We start from the raw sequence: 16253 nt of genomic DNA on the forward strand, positions 1-16253 counted from the left end.
CGGCTGCAAGTCTCCAATCTCCGGCAGCCTGCTGACTGACAGGAGTGATGTCACTCTCTGCAGTAAGAGAAGAGATTGGATTGGATAGCAGGAGGCTTATGATGGTGGAGTACAGAACTGTGGGGGAGGAGTCTGTTCTGTACTCTCCAATAGCAACTCAGTGTGGGTAGGAGGAGGACAACAGGGGGAGGGGTTTGTTCTCTTAGTCTTGGTCTATTTTGTCTTCTGGAACATTTTTATTGACCAGTGAGATGGTGAGGTGAAGGCTTCCTTCATTTGCTGGCAGGAGTTCTTTAAAGCGGTGGTTCACCCTCCTTAACATCAGTCTAGCATTACATTCGGCATCGTAGCGCGAGCTACAGTATGCCGGTCTTACATTTTTTATCCCCGTACTCACTGTGCTATTGTACATTGAAGATTCCGGGGAATGGGCGTGCCTATGGAGAGGGAGGATGATTGACGGCCGGCTCTGGCACGTCACGCTCACCGAAGACAGCCAGAGTAGGTCTCGGCTCTTCACGGCGCCTGCGCACAGGCTATGCGCAGGCGCCGTGAAGAGCCAAGCCTATTTCAGCTATTTCCGGAGAAGCGTGACGTGCCAGGGCCGGCCGTCAATCACCTTCTCTCACCATAGGAACGCCCATTCCCCGGAATCTTCAATGTACAATAGCACAGTGAGTACGGGGATAAAAAATGGAAATAAGATCTTATTACCTCCTCTGCTGTTACTTCCAGCAATGTCTCCTCTTTCCTGCCTCATGGAACGTCTTGTCTTTATTCCAGATTACTTCCTGTCTGTAATGACATCACTTCCTGTCTGCATTCCATAGAATCTTCCTGTCTGGATATGAGTGAGATCACCACCTTGTGGAGATGAGAGGAACTGCAGCCCCAAGAAATGTCTCATAGTAACCACGCCTGTAAAATACCTTACAGAGCTACCACAGAAGTTCAAATATAACACAAAAAAAGTAAGAAAAAATAGATACAGTTCTTATATAACCAATTGTTTAACAAAGATATTTTTATTACATATAGAAAAGTCTTAAAGACACATAACACAAGGTCACAACAAATGTATAGCTAATAAAACAGCTAGAAAATGGGTATGAGCTGTGTATACCTAGAGCTACACCCCGGCATGCCTCCATCCCGGCATATATATGTAAGAAGGAAGGGAGAGGTAGATTGGGACTTTGATGGAGGCATGTGGGTGTATCTGATAATGTGTATGGAATGTAAATAACTTGAATGTCACAATCCCCTGGGGGGGCTTCATGATAGTGATATTAGGAAACATCATTCAATAATATAATATAAGAACGCATTTATGATGTAAAAATACAATCATAAAAAATCTACATAAGTTGATATAATAATAATTCATTTATTAATACAGAGGTGATCACTAAACATAATTAGTGACAGACATTACATTTCATAGCAAAGAACAAATAAATACAGATAAAACATAGAAGAAATCTAATATATATATAATTCACATAATAAATACCGATAGAAAACACGATTGGTTAGAATTATTGGAGCTAGCGTGGCTTGGCATCCCTGGATGAACACTCAACGCGTTTCATGGCCTTTTGCCACTCGTCAGGAGTTGGCTGCATGGGTTAAACTATAAAGTAATGGAATAATGGATACATTTAGTAGCTAGCTATGCATTCTATCCTAGAGATGGAAAAAAAGGACAATTCCTTCCCTACTTACAAAGTAGCCCAAAGAATAAGGTCAGCTCCAAGGGTGGGATTGAACGGTGGTCTGGCATGAGTGGTCTCCCCCGGGACTGAGGCAGGGAGTAGCCATAAAGAAAACCAAGGCAGAAAGTCAGCTGGGCCGGGCCGACGGTCACAAAAAATGATAAAAATGTCATTTTCTTGTATATCGGGGGAGGTCTAATTCTTGTTGATAAGGTGTGAAAGTTCTCCGTCCTCTAAACTGTGCCATCTGTAGTGTAGCCACGCCTTCTTCCACCCCTTACACACATGATGGTGAGGGCGCCCCTTAGTGGTGATCTTTATTGATTTCTGGATTTTCTTTAAGCAAAATCCGTTTGTTGAATTAGATGCAAAGTGGAAGCAGTGGACTTGCAGAGAACACTATATAGAGCACAAAATATTGTATGATTACATGAATTTGCACAGAGTTTTACTTTATTTATTATAGCAGCAAACACCATAAGAATAAAGAAGTAGGTGTAAAGAGGAAGCAGTTGATCTGCAGAGAACATCATCTTGAGTACAAAGCTCTTTATGTTGTATATGAATTTGCACATGGATCAGATTACTTCATTTATTGATAAACACCATAAGATGAATGAAGTAGGTGTAAAGTGGAAGCAGTAGATCTGCAGAGAATATTATTGGGGCCCCTAGCACTTTATATATGAATGTCTCCACATATTTTAGTGTATTTGTGATAATTGATGGGCGGCACACACAATAGGACAGCGCTGTAACACATAATGCTCTTCTAGGTGATAAAGGGAAGACTTACCTTTGTTACAGCAGCAGTCCGGTAGAAGTTATTTCTGGAGGTATTTGAGTTGTTACACATAGCGCAGGTTTTTTTCTATTTATATTGGGGACATAATTGCCCAAATCTGGGGATCAGGAGCCATTTCCACCCTTTACTCTCGGCTGGGGTTCTTTGTATCCATATAACAGATGTTCTACATGACTAAATCTCACATCAATTTTACTGCAAAATCAAAGGGGCCAAAATGTCTCCCCCCCCTCCCCCGAGCAGTAATATATTTCTATCCCCCTTGGTGGGAGTGGAGATGACCCATCTATAAGGATATACAGTACATACACACACAGCACAAGGCCGTGTTCATTCACACTACGAGATGTTTCTGCAGTTCCTATGAGCTCCACAAGGTGCTGATCTCACCTCTACCCAGACAGGAAGTCTCTATGGAAGACAGGAAGTGATGTCAGGTACAGACAGGAAGTTCCGGGTGAGAGGTGAGTCGGGAAGAAGTAGAGAGAAGACATTGCTGGAAGAGGCAGCAGAGAAGGTAATAAGATCTTATTTTCTATTTACACCCAGTAACCCCGTCATGTCTGTCCTCTTCCTCCATAGTCACTGTGACGTCTTTTATCTCCAGCAGATGATGATACACACATATATAGTGTGGAAATGTAGATTAACACCTTCAGGGAGATCAGTTGATGAATAATATATTTTGCTTCCAAAGCTGGCCATACATGATTCAGTTTTATCGTTCAGCCAGCGGGCAGAGAGGAATTTTTTTTTTACCAATTCCCTCATCCACACACTATTGTATTCTGACAATGGGGGGCGCTCCTCCGCTCTCAGAATACACAGATCAGTGATGAAGCTATTGGCTGCAGCCGCTGATCGAGTGACTTTTATCCGGCAGTGACCACACATGGATGGAAATGTGACCGATCCCTGCTGAACCAACTGAATTTCCATGTATCTATGGTCACCTTAAGTGACTTCCGCCCCTCCCCCTCATCTCCTTCATTATGTAAGTCATGCTGAGATAATCTCCCATTGGCTGAGCAATATTCTCATTTGTCTCTGAGCTCCTTCTTGCTATTCCTCGTCCTGCCTGTTGTTTCCTTGGATTGATTTTCTGTGTAGTGACCCCGGCTTCATCTCTTGGATGCACTCGTCTGTTTCTTGTCCTGACCTTTATCCTGATTCCTCTCTACTAAGGATGAGCTCCGACGTGTTCGCATTGAACACGTGCAGAGCCCGCCAGGAGTTGGCACCCGCGCTGCGCTAATCACAGCTAGGCAGACATTTCCCGATGCTCGGCTGCAAAGATCGGGAAATGTCTGCCTGGCTGCGATTAGCGCAGCGCGGGTGCCGACTTCCTGGCGGGCTCTGCACGTGTTCAATGCGAACACGCCAGAGCTCATCCTTACTCTCTACCACTCCTTCTGGCAATTGTGTCCTCTCTCTTTCCTCCACCCCTCTTCTCCACCCCACACCTTATATATATATCGCCCTCCTTTCTGTCCTCTCCCTATTACTGCACTCACCAACTCCTGATACTTCTACACCCACATGCTGATAAATCCTCCAGGACACTGGGGAATGTCCCTTCATATAAATCACACTCCCATATCACCTCCCTCACACTTCTGCTTCTCCTAACTGATCAGAGACTGCAGACATAGTACAGTAGATGGTCAGAGACTGCAGACATAGTACAGTAGATGGTCAGAGACTGCAGACATAGTACAGTAGATGGTCAGAGACTGCACACATACTACAGAAGATGGTCAGAGACTGCAGACATACTACAGGAGATGGCCAGAGACTGCAGACATAGCACAGGAGATGGTCAGAGACTACAGACATAGCAAAGGAGATGGTCAGAGACTGCAGACATAGCACAGGAGATGGTCAGAGACTGCAGACATAGCACAGGAGATGGTCAGAGACTGCAGAAACACTACAGGAGATGGTCAGAGACTGCAGACATAGTACAGGAAATGGTCAGAGACTGCAGACATACTATAGGCAGGGCGTTTTTTCTCAGAGAATAAGTGCAGGACCTTAACCACACCACCACCGCCTAACAGTGGGAGAGTCTTAATGGGGCATTGCTAAGTACTAGTAGTGCATTCTGTACAGAGTGCAGCCAGAGGTGTATTTAGGTTTTGTGCTGCCCTAGGCCTGACTAAACTCATGCACCCCCTAATTTGCTATCATGCTGTATTCACATTTAAAAAATAGTTAATAAGCGTGGTGGCGTGGGGGGTGGGGGTGTTAGACATCAGACATCATGCTGTATTCACATGTAAAAAAAAGTTAATTAGGGAGGGGTAGACATCATGCTGTATTCACATTTAAAAAAAAGTTAATGGGGGGGGGGGGGTTAGACATCAGACAGCTCTCATCGATTTGTACCTGTTATTAGATGATGATCTGAGTGCTGCTTGAACTTGGTTTTCCTCCATGGTCCACACCGTTCACCATCATTCTTCTCCTCTCTCTCTCGCTCCTCCTCCGGTCCCGACGCTATGATGCCGCGCGGAGGCTGGGAGGCGGAGCATCCACCAGCTAAACAATGTGCACTGGCAGTCGCTCCCCACAGTATGCGGCGGTGACACACACAGAAAGGCAGCTCCGCGGCAAGCAATCTCAGCGGGTGGCTGCCTCTGTATTGGAAAGACGTTTGGGGTTTTTTTCGTGCGGGGGGGGCCGCGAAACGCCGCCCCCCGAAAAGTGTCGCCCTAGGCCTTGTCGGCCTAGGCCAAGATACATCTCTGGCTGTATGTATAGCATTGCATGATTAAATTTATTTTCTGACATCCTTTTAGCATCCCCATGGGTCCCCTCTGCTCTTAAACTTTTAGGAGACATGGCACCCTCTGCACCCCCCTCCCCCTTGGTTGCAGGTTGCTAGCTTTTCTTGTTATCCATGGTTTCCTTCTTGTTTGAATGAACACATTTTTTTTCTTTCAGATATTTTGTGATCGTTTGGTAAGAGCAAGTTGCTGGGGTCTGCCTTTATTCCTATACTGTAAGTTCCTCCTCCAGCCTTGCTAGCTATTCATGTTATCCATGGTTTGATTGAACAAATGTTTTTTTTTTTTTCAGATTTGGCTTGATCGTTTTGTGACCATGACCCCCACCAGAAGGCCCAGGGGTTTGAGGCTGTCAGGCCGTGGTGCGGCTGGAGGCAGGAGGGGTAGATCCTCCTTATGCCCAATGGTTCCTGCAGAAAGAATGGCGCCAAGCCTGGAGTCGCCAGGGGAGGGTTCATCCCAGTACATCGAAAGGCCACAAGGGCGTTTACCCCCCTTTTCCGAGGAGGAAAATCAAGTCCTTGTTGCAAGTTATTTCCAAAGACACTCCCAAATCCGGGGCCTGGGCATCTCCCGTGCGAGTGCTCCTGAAAGAGAACGCCTATGGGAGCAGATCGCTGTGGCAGTGAGTGCAGTGGGAGGCCGTGCTCGCCGTACCTCTGACAAGGTGCAGAAGCACTTAAATGACCTGGTGGGGCGGCTCAGGAAGTTACTGGGCACGTGGGCTCGCCAGGGGTATGTGACCAGGTGGGGTGTGGCTCCATCCCATCTGAGCCAGCTCAGGGAATATCAGAGGCAATTGCTGGATATCATCAGCCTGGAGACAGTTGTTGGTGCCGCTTCTCAGGATGACACTGATGATATCCAGCATGGTAAGTTAAAATCACATGTACCATTTTAAAAGTGTGTCTTGATGAGGAAACATGTTGGATTTATTTAAACTTTACGTGCTTGAATTGCAGCCCAAAGTCCTGTGTCATCTCCCCCTGGCAGCCCCTCTGGCCAGCAACAACCCGAAGAGCCGCCCACACAGACTGAACAGGTCTCCCCTGGTAAGTAATCAAATGAGTTCTGCTTTGTTTGCCAAAAATACAACAGTAAGAGGAAACTTTACATTTAACCTTAAAAAATATCTTCACAGCAACACACCAGCAGGAGGAGGAGGCAGCGGCGCCGAGCACCTTCCCACTGCAGCGAACCCAGGAGGAAGATCTAGGTAGGATGTTTTTAATCACTTAAGGACCGCTGCACGACGATATACGTTGGCAGAATGGCACGGCTGGGCACATCAATGTATATGTACGTTGCCCTTTAAGCCCAGCCGTGGGGTCGCGACACGGTCCGAAACTCCGTAACTGCGGGACCCGATCGCCGCTGGAGTCCCGCGATCGGTCCCCGGAGCTGAAGAACGGGGAGAGCTGTATGTAAACGCAGCTTCCCCGTTTTTCACTGTGGTGGCGTCCTCGATCATGTGATCCCTTTTATAGGGGGACACAATCTATGATGTCACACCTACAGCCACACCCCCCTACAGTTGTAAACACATATTAGGTCACACATAACCCCTTCAGCGCCCCCTGTGGTTAACTCCCAAACTGCAACTGTCATTTCCACAGTAAACAATGCATTTTTTGCTGTGAAAATGGTCCCAAAAATGTGTCAAAATTGTCCGATGTGTCCGCCATAATGTCGCAGTCACAAAAAAATCGCTGATCGCCGCCATTAGTAGTAAAAAAAAACTTAATAAAAATGCAATAAAACTATCCCCTATTTTGTAAATGCTATAAATTTTGCGCAAACCAACCGATAAACGCTTATTGCCATTTTTTTTACCAAAAATATGTAGAATACGTATCGGCCTAAACTGAGGAAATTTTTTTTTAATAAATTTTTGGGGGATATTTATTATAGCAAAAAGTAAAAAACATTGCATTTTTTTTCAAAATTGTCGCTCTATTTTCGTTTATAGCGCAAAAAATAAAAACCGCAGAGGTTATCAAATACCACCAAAAGAAAGCTCTATTTGTGGGAAAAAAAGGACGCCAATTTTGTTTGGGAGTCACGTCGCACGACCGCGCAATTGTCAGTTAAAGCAACGCAGTGCCGATTTGCAAAAAGGGGCCTGGTCCTTTAGCTGCATTTTGGTCCAGGGCGTAAGCTGGCTACATTTGTGACAAACTTATTTCTATGGGAAAAGGACAGGACCAGAAAACAGTGTAGGCATAATTAAACTAAGAAGAACATAGTGGTTTGTTAGGCAACAAATGGCCAAATACATCAACCACATAACTGCCAACGCCCCATATGCTTGTAGATGAAAAGAAATTTGGTGGTGGGGGGGGGGGGGTTAGGTGGGTGCTCATGCTTTATATCCACAATTCAGTGAATAGGGTGTCCTCCATTGCAAAGCAAACACTCACACATATTGAGGGCAAAGGCCTCTTTACTGGTGGTTTAGGGCTGGTTTGCCAGTGCCAACATTTGCATTTGAAGCCTTTGCCAAGCAAGGTCACATTGAAATCTTTGTCCACATGATTCACGTAGACAAACTGGGCAAAATGTTTGTTTGTAATGAAAGAATATTTTGGATGTTTACTTACTTTTGTTTGTTTGAACTGCAGATCCTGAGTTGATTCTGGCTGCTGCTGGAGCGGGGGATGATCCTGAATCCAATGTGGGGGTATGTGTAAGTCAGAAAATGTGTGGGGAACATTGAAAGGAGTCCTATGTACTTGTTGTGATGCCAGACCTTTTTTTTTTTTGGTTTTAGGCTTTTGAAGAAAATGCAGCTGCTTCTGCTGAGTTGCCTCCACAGGTGGTAAGTTCAAATATTGAATCTTCTTTGCCACAAGTGTTTACACATAACCCTTATATTTATTGCTTGCCCACAAGTATACCTTGTTAATTGTTCCATCAAGTGGCTTTTATCAAGGGTTGACATGGCCATGGAAACTAAGGGGTTGATTTTCTTAAATGGGATAGTGTCTAATCTGGAGCATCTGGGCATGTTAATCAATCGTATTCCAAATTCATCTTGTTCCAAACCTTTTGTTTGAAAAACTCGTTATTTTAGCAAAGTTTTTGTAAAAAGTTCTGTTGAAGTCTCCTGTGCCAAGTAACGCAGCCTTGAACATGTTCTATTCTTTGGGCAAATGGCACCCACTTTTACTACCGTTTGTGTGTTCAGCAATGCAAATGATTTGTTTTCTAATTGAATCTTTTTGTTTCTTTTCTTTCCAGCCCACATTGGATGCAGCAGAATCAGCACCCCTGCCACCTGGGCGAAGGCAGCTTTTCGAACTTGGTGAAAGGTTGGCTGCCCAGGCGGATAGATTATGGGAGCAAGGTAGGCCTTCTACACAAATTAATTATGTAGAAAGGACACTGGAGCTCTTACAGCAAGACTTGAGCCAACAAGCTCAGGACCGCCAGCAATTGCAAGAACAATTGCAGCGTAGGGACCAGAATCAGGCTTCACAACTTCTAATGTTGACTATAGCTATTAACAACCAGACTGTAGTCCTCAGGCAAAGTGGTGAAGAGATTCGGGGCTTGCGTTTAGCGGTACAGCAACTAAATGCAACAATCGCCAGACGCTCTCACAGCAGTGGCAGTGAAGAGCAAGGTGTTGTGTTGCTACAAGATGAGCATGTTGCCAGGCCAGGGACTGAAAGCCAGGGGGTGGCTGATTCTGAATTACCCCCGATGGACCCTCCCTCCCAATTAGATACTCTCCCCACTTCCTCACATGCCCCCACAGACCCAAACACTCAAACACACCATTCTGATCCTTCACATCACATAGCATCTCCCTGTTCCCATAGTTCTAACATGCCCCCACCCGACCAGCCTACATCAACTCGCATAGCACCTACCTCCACTCCACTTTTCTCCTTGCCCTCTGCCACACACACCTCCAGACACGCTCAACCCGACCTCTCCCCTTATTCAACTTTCACTACCCCTCTTCCTGAAAGTCCAAATCCCCAAATCCGTTCTCATTTACCAGCCCAAAATGTAATTCCCTCTACTTTACCCCTTTTCAGCCTCCCGATCAACCTTGCCCCCCAAAGTTTCACTCACCTCCCTGGTTTCACCTTTTCCCTCTTGCCACAATCCACCTCTCATACCTTCCCCACCCCTCAGGCACAACCCCTGTCCAGTAACCCACTCCAGCAGATAGCCATACAACTACCACAGCAGCAGCAGATGGCCATGCTTCTGCAACAGCAGCAGGAGCAGATGGCTCTGCTTCTGCAGCAACAGCAGGAGCAGATGGCCATGCTCCGGGAACCACGCCAAGAACATTAATGAAGCCCCTGCATTTTTATATTGTTTTCCGATCTATTTTCTGTTAAAAGTCATCCTTAAATTTACGTTTTGTTTGAATGTTTTTTTCAAATAAAATTTTGGTTTGAATAGGAGGCTTCCCTTTGTTTGTTTGTTTGTTTTTAAAATAGATATTTCACTCTGTAAATGAAAGTCCACATACACACTATTCGATTTTCAGAATATAGATATTTATTTATTTTAACAAACGATATACCGTATTTATCACGTTATAACGCGCTCCCGCGTATACCGCGCACCCCTAAAGTTGCCCCCAAAATTCCTGTAAAAAAAATGTTATATGATTTTATTACTTACAGTTTTGGTGTCTTCCCAGCATCCATCGTCCGGTCCGGCGTCCGTCTGCGGCCTCGATGGTGTCCTCCCGGCTTTTTCAGCGCGCGCCTCAAGTCGAGTCCCCACTTCCCGTGCTCAGTTCGAACGCCTCCGCCGACATATACCGAGTGCAGTACATTCGGGAAGGCTCGGCTTCGCTCGCACTCACGCTCTGTGACGTTTATGCGTGAGCACGAGCAAAGCCGGGACTAGCCGAATGTACCCGAGTGTGCTGCACTCGGTATATGTCGGCACAGGATTTCAAACTGAGCACGGGAAGCGGCTATCGGCGTATATCGCGCACCCACGATTTTCCCCTTATTTTAAGGGGAAAATAGTGCGCGATACACGCCGATAAATACGGTAATATGAGCACAAAGCTTAAAGGGGTTATAAAGGTTTGTTTTGTATTGTCAAAATAGGTTCCTTTAAGCTAGTGCATTGTTGGTTCACTTACCTTTTCCTTCCATTTCCCTTCTAAATGTTTTTTTCCTTTTGTTTTCTTTGTCTGAATTTCTCACTTCCTGTTCCTCCTCAGTAAGGTGTTTTAGTAAGCTGTTCTAAATAACTTTCCACCGCTTGGATGATGGTGGAAAGCTTACTGAGGAGGAACAGGAAGTGAGAAATTCAAACAAAGAAAAAAAAATTAGAAGGTAAATGGAAGGAAAAGGTAAGTGAACCAACAATGCACTAGCTTTAAGGAACCTATTTAGAAAATGCAAAACAAACCTTTACAACCCCTTTAAGAGCTTCAATTTGTATGCAATATGGCAGGCCCTTGCACTACAGTACATGTTTTGGGTAAAGATGCGTTCCAAAATCAAAAGATTATCAAATTGTGTGTATGGGGCCTAAGTCTGCCATTGTGCTGGAGTGTTCAGGAGGGGAAGATAAGATTGTGCCAGCTAGGCACACATTGAGCAGAATACCATAGGAGCCTAACTGACCCTTTGCCAGTCTTATTAACAAATACAATTGGGCCCCGTACACACGACCAGATCTATCCGCTGGGATTGATCCGCGGATCAGTTCCAGCAGATAGATCCGGTCGTGTGTAGGCCCGAGCGGACATTTCCCAGCGGATAAAAATCCAGCCGACGGATTCCCAGCGAATAAAAATTTCTTAGCATGCTAAGAAATCTATCCGCTGGAATCCAGTCCAGCGGACTTACCCGGTCGTCTGTACAGACTCACCGGATCAGTCCGTCCGCTCCCATCCCTCGCATGCGTCGTAATGATTAGACGCATGCGTGGAAGTATTTACCTTCCAGGGTCGCCGCGTCATCGTCACGGTGGCGGCGCGGTCACGTCACCGCGGATGTATTCCGCAGGGATTTCGATCTGATGGTGTGTACAGCCATCAGATCCAAATCCGCCAGAGGATTTGTCCGCTGGAAACGGTCCGCCTTCCTCTCGTCTGTACGAGGCCTTGGAGTTGTTCATAAAAGGTCAATCCTCTTTGCACTACAAGTGCAAACTGCACTTGGAAGTGCAGTTGCTGTAGATTCAAGTGGGACATGCTAGGAAACGGAAAAACAGCATTTTAGCTTGCAAATGATTGTATAAGAACTTCAGCAGAGCTTCCTCTCATTTCAGATCTACAGCGACTGCACTTGTAGTGCAAAGTGGATTTCACTTTCATATACAACCCCTTTTGACCACTGAGGAGTCTTCCCAATCTTGCACACACCAAACCTAACTTTTGTCAATGATTTTTGGCAAACTTGATCCCTGGCAATTTTTAGAAGGAGACAGAAGCACTTTACAATTGTTTTTCCCTGTTCGTCTTTCAGGACAGGTACTGTAGAGAGAGACACAGGCTCCTCCCCTCTCAGGAAACACCGCCAATTAGGAATTTAAGCCTCATCCTCCCTCAGCTCCTCAGTTTATGGTGTTTCCTCCGGCAGGGGAGACACCGCTGGGGGCCAAGGGCCAGACAGCTGGGGAAGCTGAGGCCGGTATTCCTGAGAGGGGGACCCGCTCTCCCTCCCGAACGCACAGGGGTGGCGCTGCAGGCGGTGTGCTGGCTTCCTGTGTAATTCACAGTCGGCCAGGAAGCTGGACCGGATGACGAGTGACGTCAGTTCCGGGGGGGCGGTCACTTCCGCTGGATACGCGTCACTGGTCCCAGACGCTGCAGTAGTGAAAAGGCCAGGCGCTGGGCTGGTGCGGCCTTTCTTTCAGCCGTAGGGTCAGCGTTTTTGGAAGTGGAGACTTCACGCGCACCTCCGGATGACGACAGCACCAGCCACTCTAAGGTAAGGAGAACCCTGGGGTGGTGTTCACTTACCCTGCTAGCAGCTTCACTGGTGGTTTTTTCTCCTGGTGGTCGGGGAGTTTTTGGTAGTGTATCTGGGACCCTGGTGGTGGCTGGTCCTGGGGGAGCACTTCTGGTGGATGTCTGTCTCTTTAAGCGCTGGGCTCCCTCTCATGGTACCCTCTACTCTCTTCTGTGTTTTTCAGAAATCCACAGAAAAATCAGCTCACAGTTCTAAGAAGAAGTGTCCTTCCTGCAGAGTGAGTGAGAGTTGGAATGAAGTACTTTGCAGGAGATGCATTGAGGGGCTGAATAAAGAGAGAGAGAGGCAGAGCAGGGGTCTGAACTAGCAGCATCTATGAAAGAGCTTTCTAGCACCTTTCAATCTTTTAAAGATATTTTTGCAAACTTTCAGTTACCCCAGAGCAGCCCTTCTATAGCGCAACAGTTAGTTCCACCTAGTCCTGGGGTACTTCCCTCTGGGAGTAGAGAAAAACCTGAGGACATCAGAGAGGACGCTGAGGAGGAGCAAGACAGTGCCGCTTCTATCTCCCAAGGGGAGTCGGATGGTGAAGGGGGGGGGGGGGTCCTCCAGGGTCTCTCGCTACAAGCTTTCCCTTGAAGAGGAGGAAGAATTATTGGAGGCTATCCACACTACTTTAGGGATAGTTGAGGAGAAGAAGACACTGTCACTCCATGATCAGATGTACAGGGGCCTGGGAGAACAAAAGAAAAAAGTTTTTCCGGTCCATGAGGTCTTGATCAATTACATCAAAAAGGAATGGCAGGACCCGGAAAGGAATCCTTTCTTTTCAAATGCTTTGAAGAGAAGGTTTCCTTTTTCTGAAGAGGAAGCTCTGGTATGGAACAAATCTCCCAAACTGGATGCTGCCTTCTCGCAGGTATTCCGTCATACGGACTTGGCGTTTGAAGACATGGGGGTGCTTTCAGACCCCATGGACAGGCGGATGGATTCGCTTCTAAAAAAGTCCTGGGATGCTTCCCAGGGGAGCCTAAAGTCAGCTATGGCAGCCACAGTGGTAGCCCGTAATCTGGAGCATTGGCTCACACAAATCAGGGCACATATTGAGGCTGGCACTCCTAAAGAGACTATACTGTCTTCTTTTCCAACCTTGCTAAATGGCGTGGGGTATTTAGCAGACGCTTCAGCAGAATCGGTCCGCATGTCTGCCAGATCTGCAGCCCTATCTAATTCTGCAAGAAGGGCTTTGTGGCTCAAGACATGGCAAGGGGATAGCGCTTCAAAGGTTAAGCTGTGCGGGATCCCCCTTACAGGAGATTTGTTATTTGGGCCAGGCTTGGAGGCTGTCTTAGATCATACAGCCGACAAGAAAAAAGCCTTCCCCATAAAGAAAAAGTTGGGGGGACAGGCAAAGAAAAAATTCTTGACCCAAAAGAAGGTAGAAGTCTCAAAACCTGAAGGAAAGAAAAAGTTTTGGGGACAAAAGGGTAAGGGCCGTGGTGGAGCGCTTTTTCGTGCTCCTGAACAGCCCCAAAACCACAGTGACGGAGTCAAGGTGGGAGGAAGGTTGGGGGCCTTTCTCCCACAATGGGAGATGATCACCAGCAATCAATTCATGCTGGGGATAAGGAGAGGATACAGACTAGAGTTCTCAAGTCCCCCCCCATTCAGGCTTTTAGTTACCAATTTGCCACAGTGCAAAGAAAAATATATGGCTCTTCTCTCCTCTCTTCAAGAGTTGGAGGATCAGGAGGTGATGGGTCGTGTTCCATCAGAGGAGACAGGCAGGGGATTCTACTCCCACATTTTTGTGGTCCGCAAGCCCTCCGGGAAGTTCAGGCTTATACTGAATTTGAAGCCTCTAAATACTTCGATCACGTACAAAAGATTCCGGATTGGATTCAATCTACTCCGTAAGGACTCTTCTCCTTCCGAACTGTTTTATGGCATCAATAGACCTGAAAGATGCCTATTTACACATCCCTATAGCAGAATGCCATCAAAAATTTCTCAGACTGGCCGTAAGATCCAGAGAGGGGACGTTTCACCTTCAGTTCAAAGCGCTTCCCTTAGGGCTCTCCTCTTCCCCCCGCATCTTCACCAAAGTAATGGTGGAGGTACTGGCTTTTCTTCGTCTCAGGGGCATCTTAGTGGTGGTGTACCTGGACGATCTGTTGTTTTTTGCATCTTCCCCGGCACAGTTATCCCAGGACCTCCAGGTAGCAAGGGAGATCCTGGAGAACCTAGGATGGCTCTTGAATCTGGAAAAATCCAGTTTGACGCCCTCCCAAAAGGTCACATTTCTGGGTTATGTACTGGACTCAACCAGGCAGATGATTTATCAGAAGGTGGACAGTACAATGTTACTACTTCAGAGCAGCTGCCAGCTCCCTATAAGGAAAGCCATGTCAGCCTTGGGGTTGCTGACGTCCACTCTTCCGGCAGTACAGTGGGCAGGTTTGCATTTTCGGCCCCTACAGCTATTCATACTAAGCGTTTGGGACCACAAACCGGGCTCTCTGGACTCCCTGATATCCATACCGGTCCACATCAAGAGGACCCTTTGGTGGTGGAGGAAGGGGGCGAACCTGTTGCAAGGTCTGGATCTCCCCAATTTCCAGAACGGTAACAAAAGATGCCAGTGGCACCGGCGGGGGAGCACACCTGAACTCCCTTAGGGGTTGCTGGGAGAAAGAGGACTCACAGAGATCCTCGAATTGGAGGGAGCTGAAGGCAATAGATCTAGCTCTCAGGGCCTTTCAGAAGGATCTTCAGGGCCAGCATGTTCGGATCCGGTCGGACAACTCCTCCGCAGTAGCTTATGTCAACAAGCAGGGGGGCACCAGGAGCAAATCCTTGTGGGATCTGACAAAATCCATCCTCATGTGGGCGGAGGCCAATGTCCTGTCCCTCTCAGCAGTACATCTGAAGGGAGAACTGAATCAGGTCGCGGACTTCCTCAGCAGGAAGAAGCTGAGAGAGGGTGATTGGGTTCTGAATCAAGAAGTCTTCAGAGTGATCACTCAAAGGTGGGGTATGCCGGAGGTGGATTTATTCACCTCAAGAGAAATGCCAAGACACAGTTATTTTTCTCCCTGAACAGGTGGGACGGAGCTCTGGGGGTGGACGCTCTGGCTTAGACCTGGCAGTTCTCCAGGTGCTATGCTTTCCCCCCTCTGGTTCTAATTCCAGCAGTCTTGAGAAAACTGCAGGGGGAGAGTACAACACTTATTCTAATTGCACCTCATTGGCCCAGAAGGCCATGGTTTTCCATCCTGAAGGGCTTATCGATAGAACCTCCCTGGATTCTACCAATCCGGGAAGATCTCCTTTCTCAGGGTCCAATCTGCTGCCCGCAGGTAGAGAGGTGGAATCTGGCAGCTTGGCTTCTCAAGAGGAGCTGCTGAAGGGCAAGGGCTTTTCAGAACGCTTGATAACAACTCTCCTAAGCTGCAGGAAGAAGGAGACGCAAGCCATCTACCAAAAAGTGTGGAAACGTTTTAACATCTGGTGCTCGGAAAGCTCTTTCAGTGTTCGTAGCTCTGTAGCCGTATTAGAGTTTCTGCAGGCTGGGGCTGACAAGGGGCTGGCCATTAGCACGCTGAAAGGTCAGGTTTCAGCATTAAGCATTTTTCTGGAAAAACAGCTAGCGTTGGACCCTTGGGTTTCTAGATTTTTCAAAGCTGTGGGTAGACGGAGACCAGTTAGAGCCTCCAACTTCCCAGTATGGGATCTCTCATTGGTTCTACAGGCCTTTACAGAAGAACCATTTGAGCCTTTAGATAGTTGTACTTTAAAGGTGATCACACTCAAGACAGTATTTCTAGTAGCGATCACCACAGCTAGAAGAGTAAGTGAACTCGAGGCCCTATCTATTAGGGCCCCCTTTTTTCAAGTATTTTTAAGACTGATCCGGCCTTTTTACCGAAGGTATCTTCTAATTTTCATAGAAGTCAAGAAATTACATTGCCTTCTTTTTGCTCAAACTCTGTGAGGGAACAGGAACGCAATTTTCACAACCTAGATGTTAGGAGGTGTG

At 46.9% G+C, this 16253-nt stretch overlaps 1 protein-coding gene and 1 long non-coding RNA gene across 2 annotated transcripts; both read left to right on the forward strand.

Annotated features, from left to right (window-relative positions):
* Positions 1–5775: 5775 nt before the first annotated feature.
* Positions 5776–6546, forward strand: LOC120921754. Its single transcript, XR_005744955.1, has 3 exons — positions 5776–6181; positions 6272–6361; positions 6451–6546. It is a non-coding gene; the product is annotated as an uncharacterized LOC120921754 (long non-coding RNA).
* A 1119-nt stretch (positions 6547–7665) lies between these two features.
* LOC120921753 (probable serine/threonine-protein kinase samkC) lies at positions 7666–9711 on the forward strand. The gene is made up of 3 exons (XM_040334278.1): positions 7666–7989; positions 8080–8127; positions 8550–9711. Exon 3 carries the CDS (start codon positions 8796–8798, stop codon positions 9618–9620), a length of 825 nt encoding a protein of 274 aa, XP_040190212.1. The 5' UTR covers positions 7666–7989; positions 8080–8127; positions 8550–8795; the 3' UTR covers positions 9621–9711.
* The last annotated feature ends 6542 nt before the right edge of the window (positions 9712–16253 follow it).

The sequence above is a fragment of the Rana temporaria genome (assembly GCF_905171775.1).
Source record: "Rana temporaria chromosome 4 unlocalized genomic scaffold, aRanTem1.1 chr4e, whole genome shotgun sequence".
Classification (NCBI taxonomy): Eukaryota; Metazoa; Chordata; class Amphibia; order Anura; family Ranidae; genus Rana; species Rana temporaria.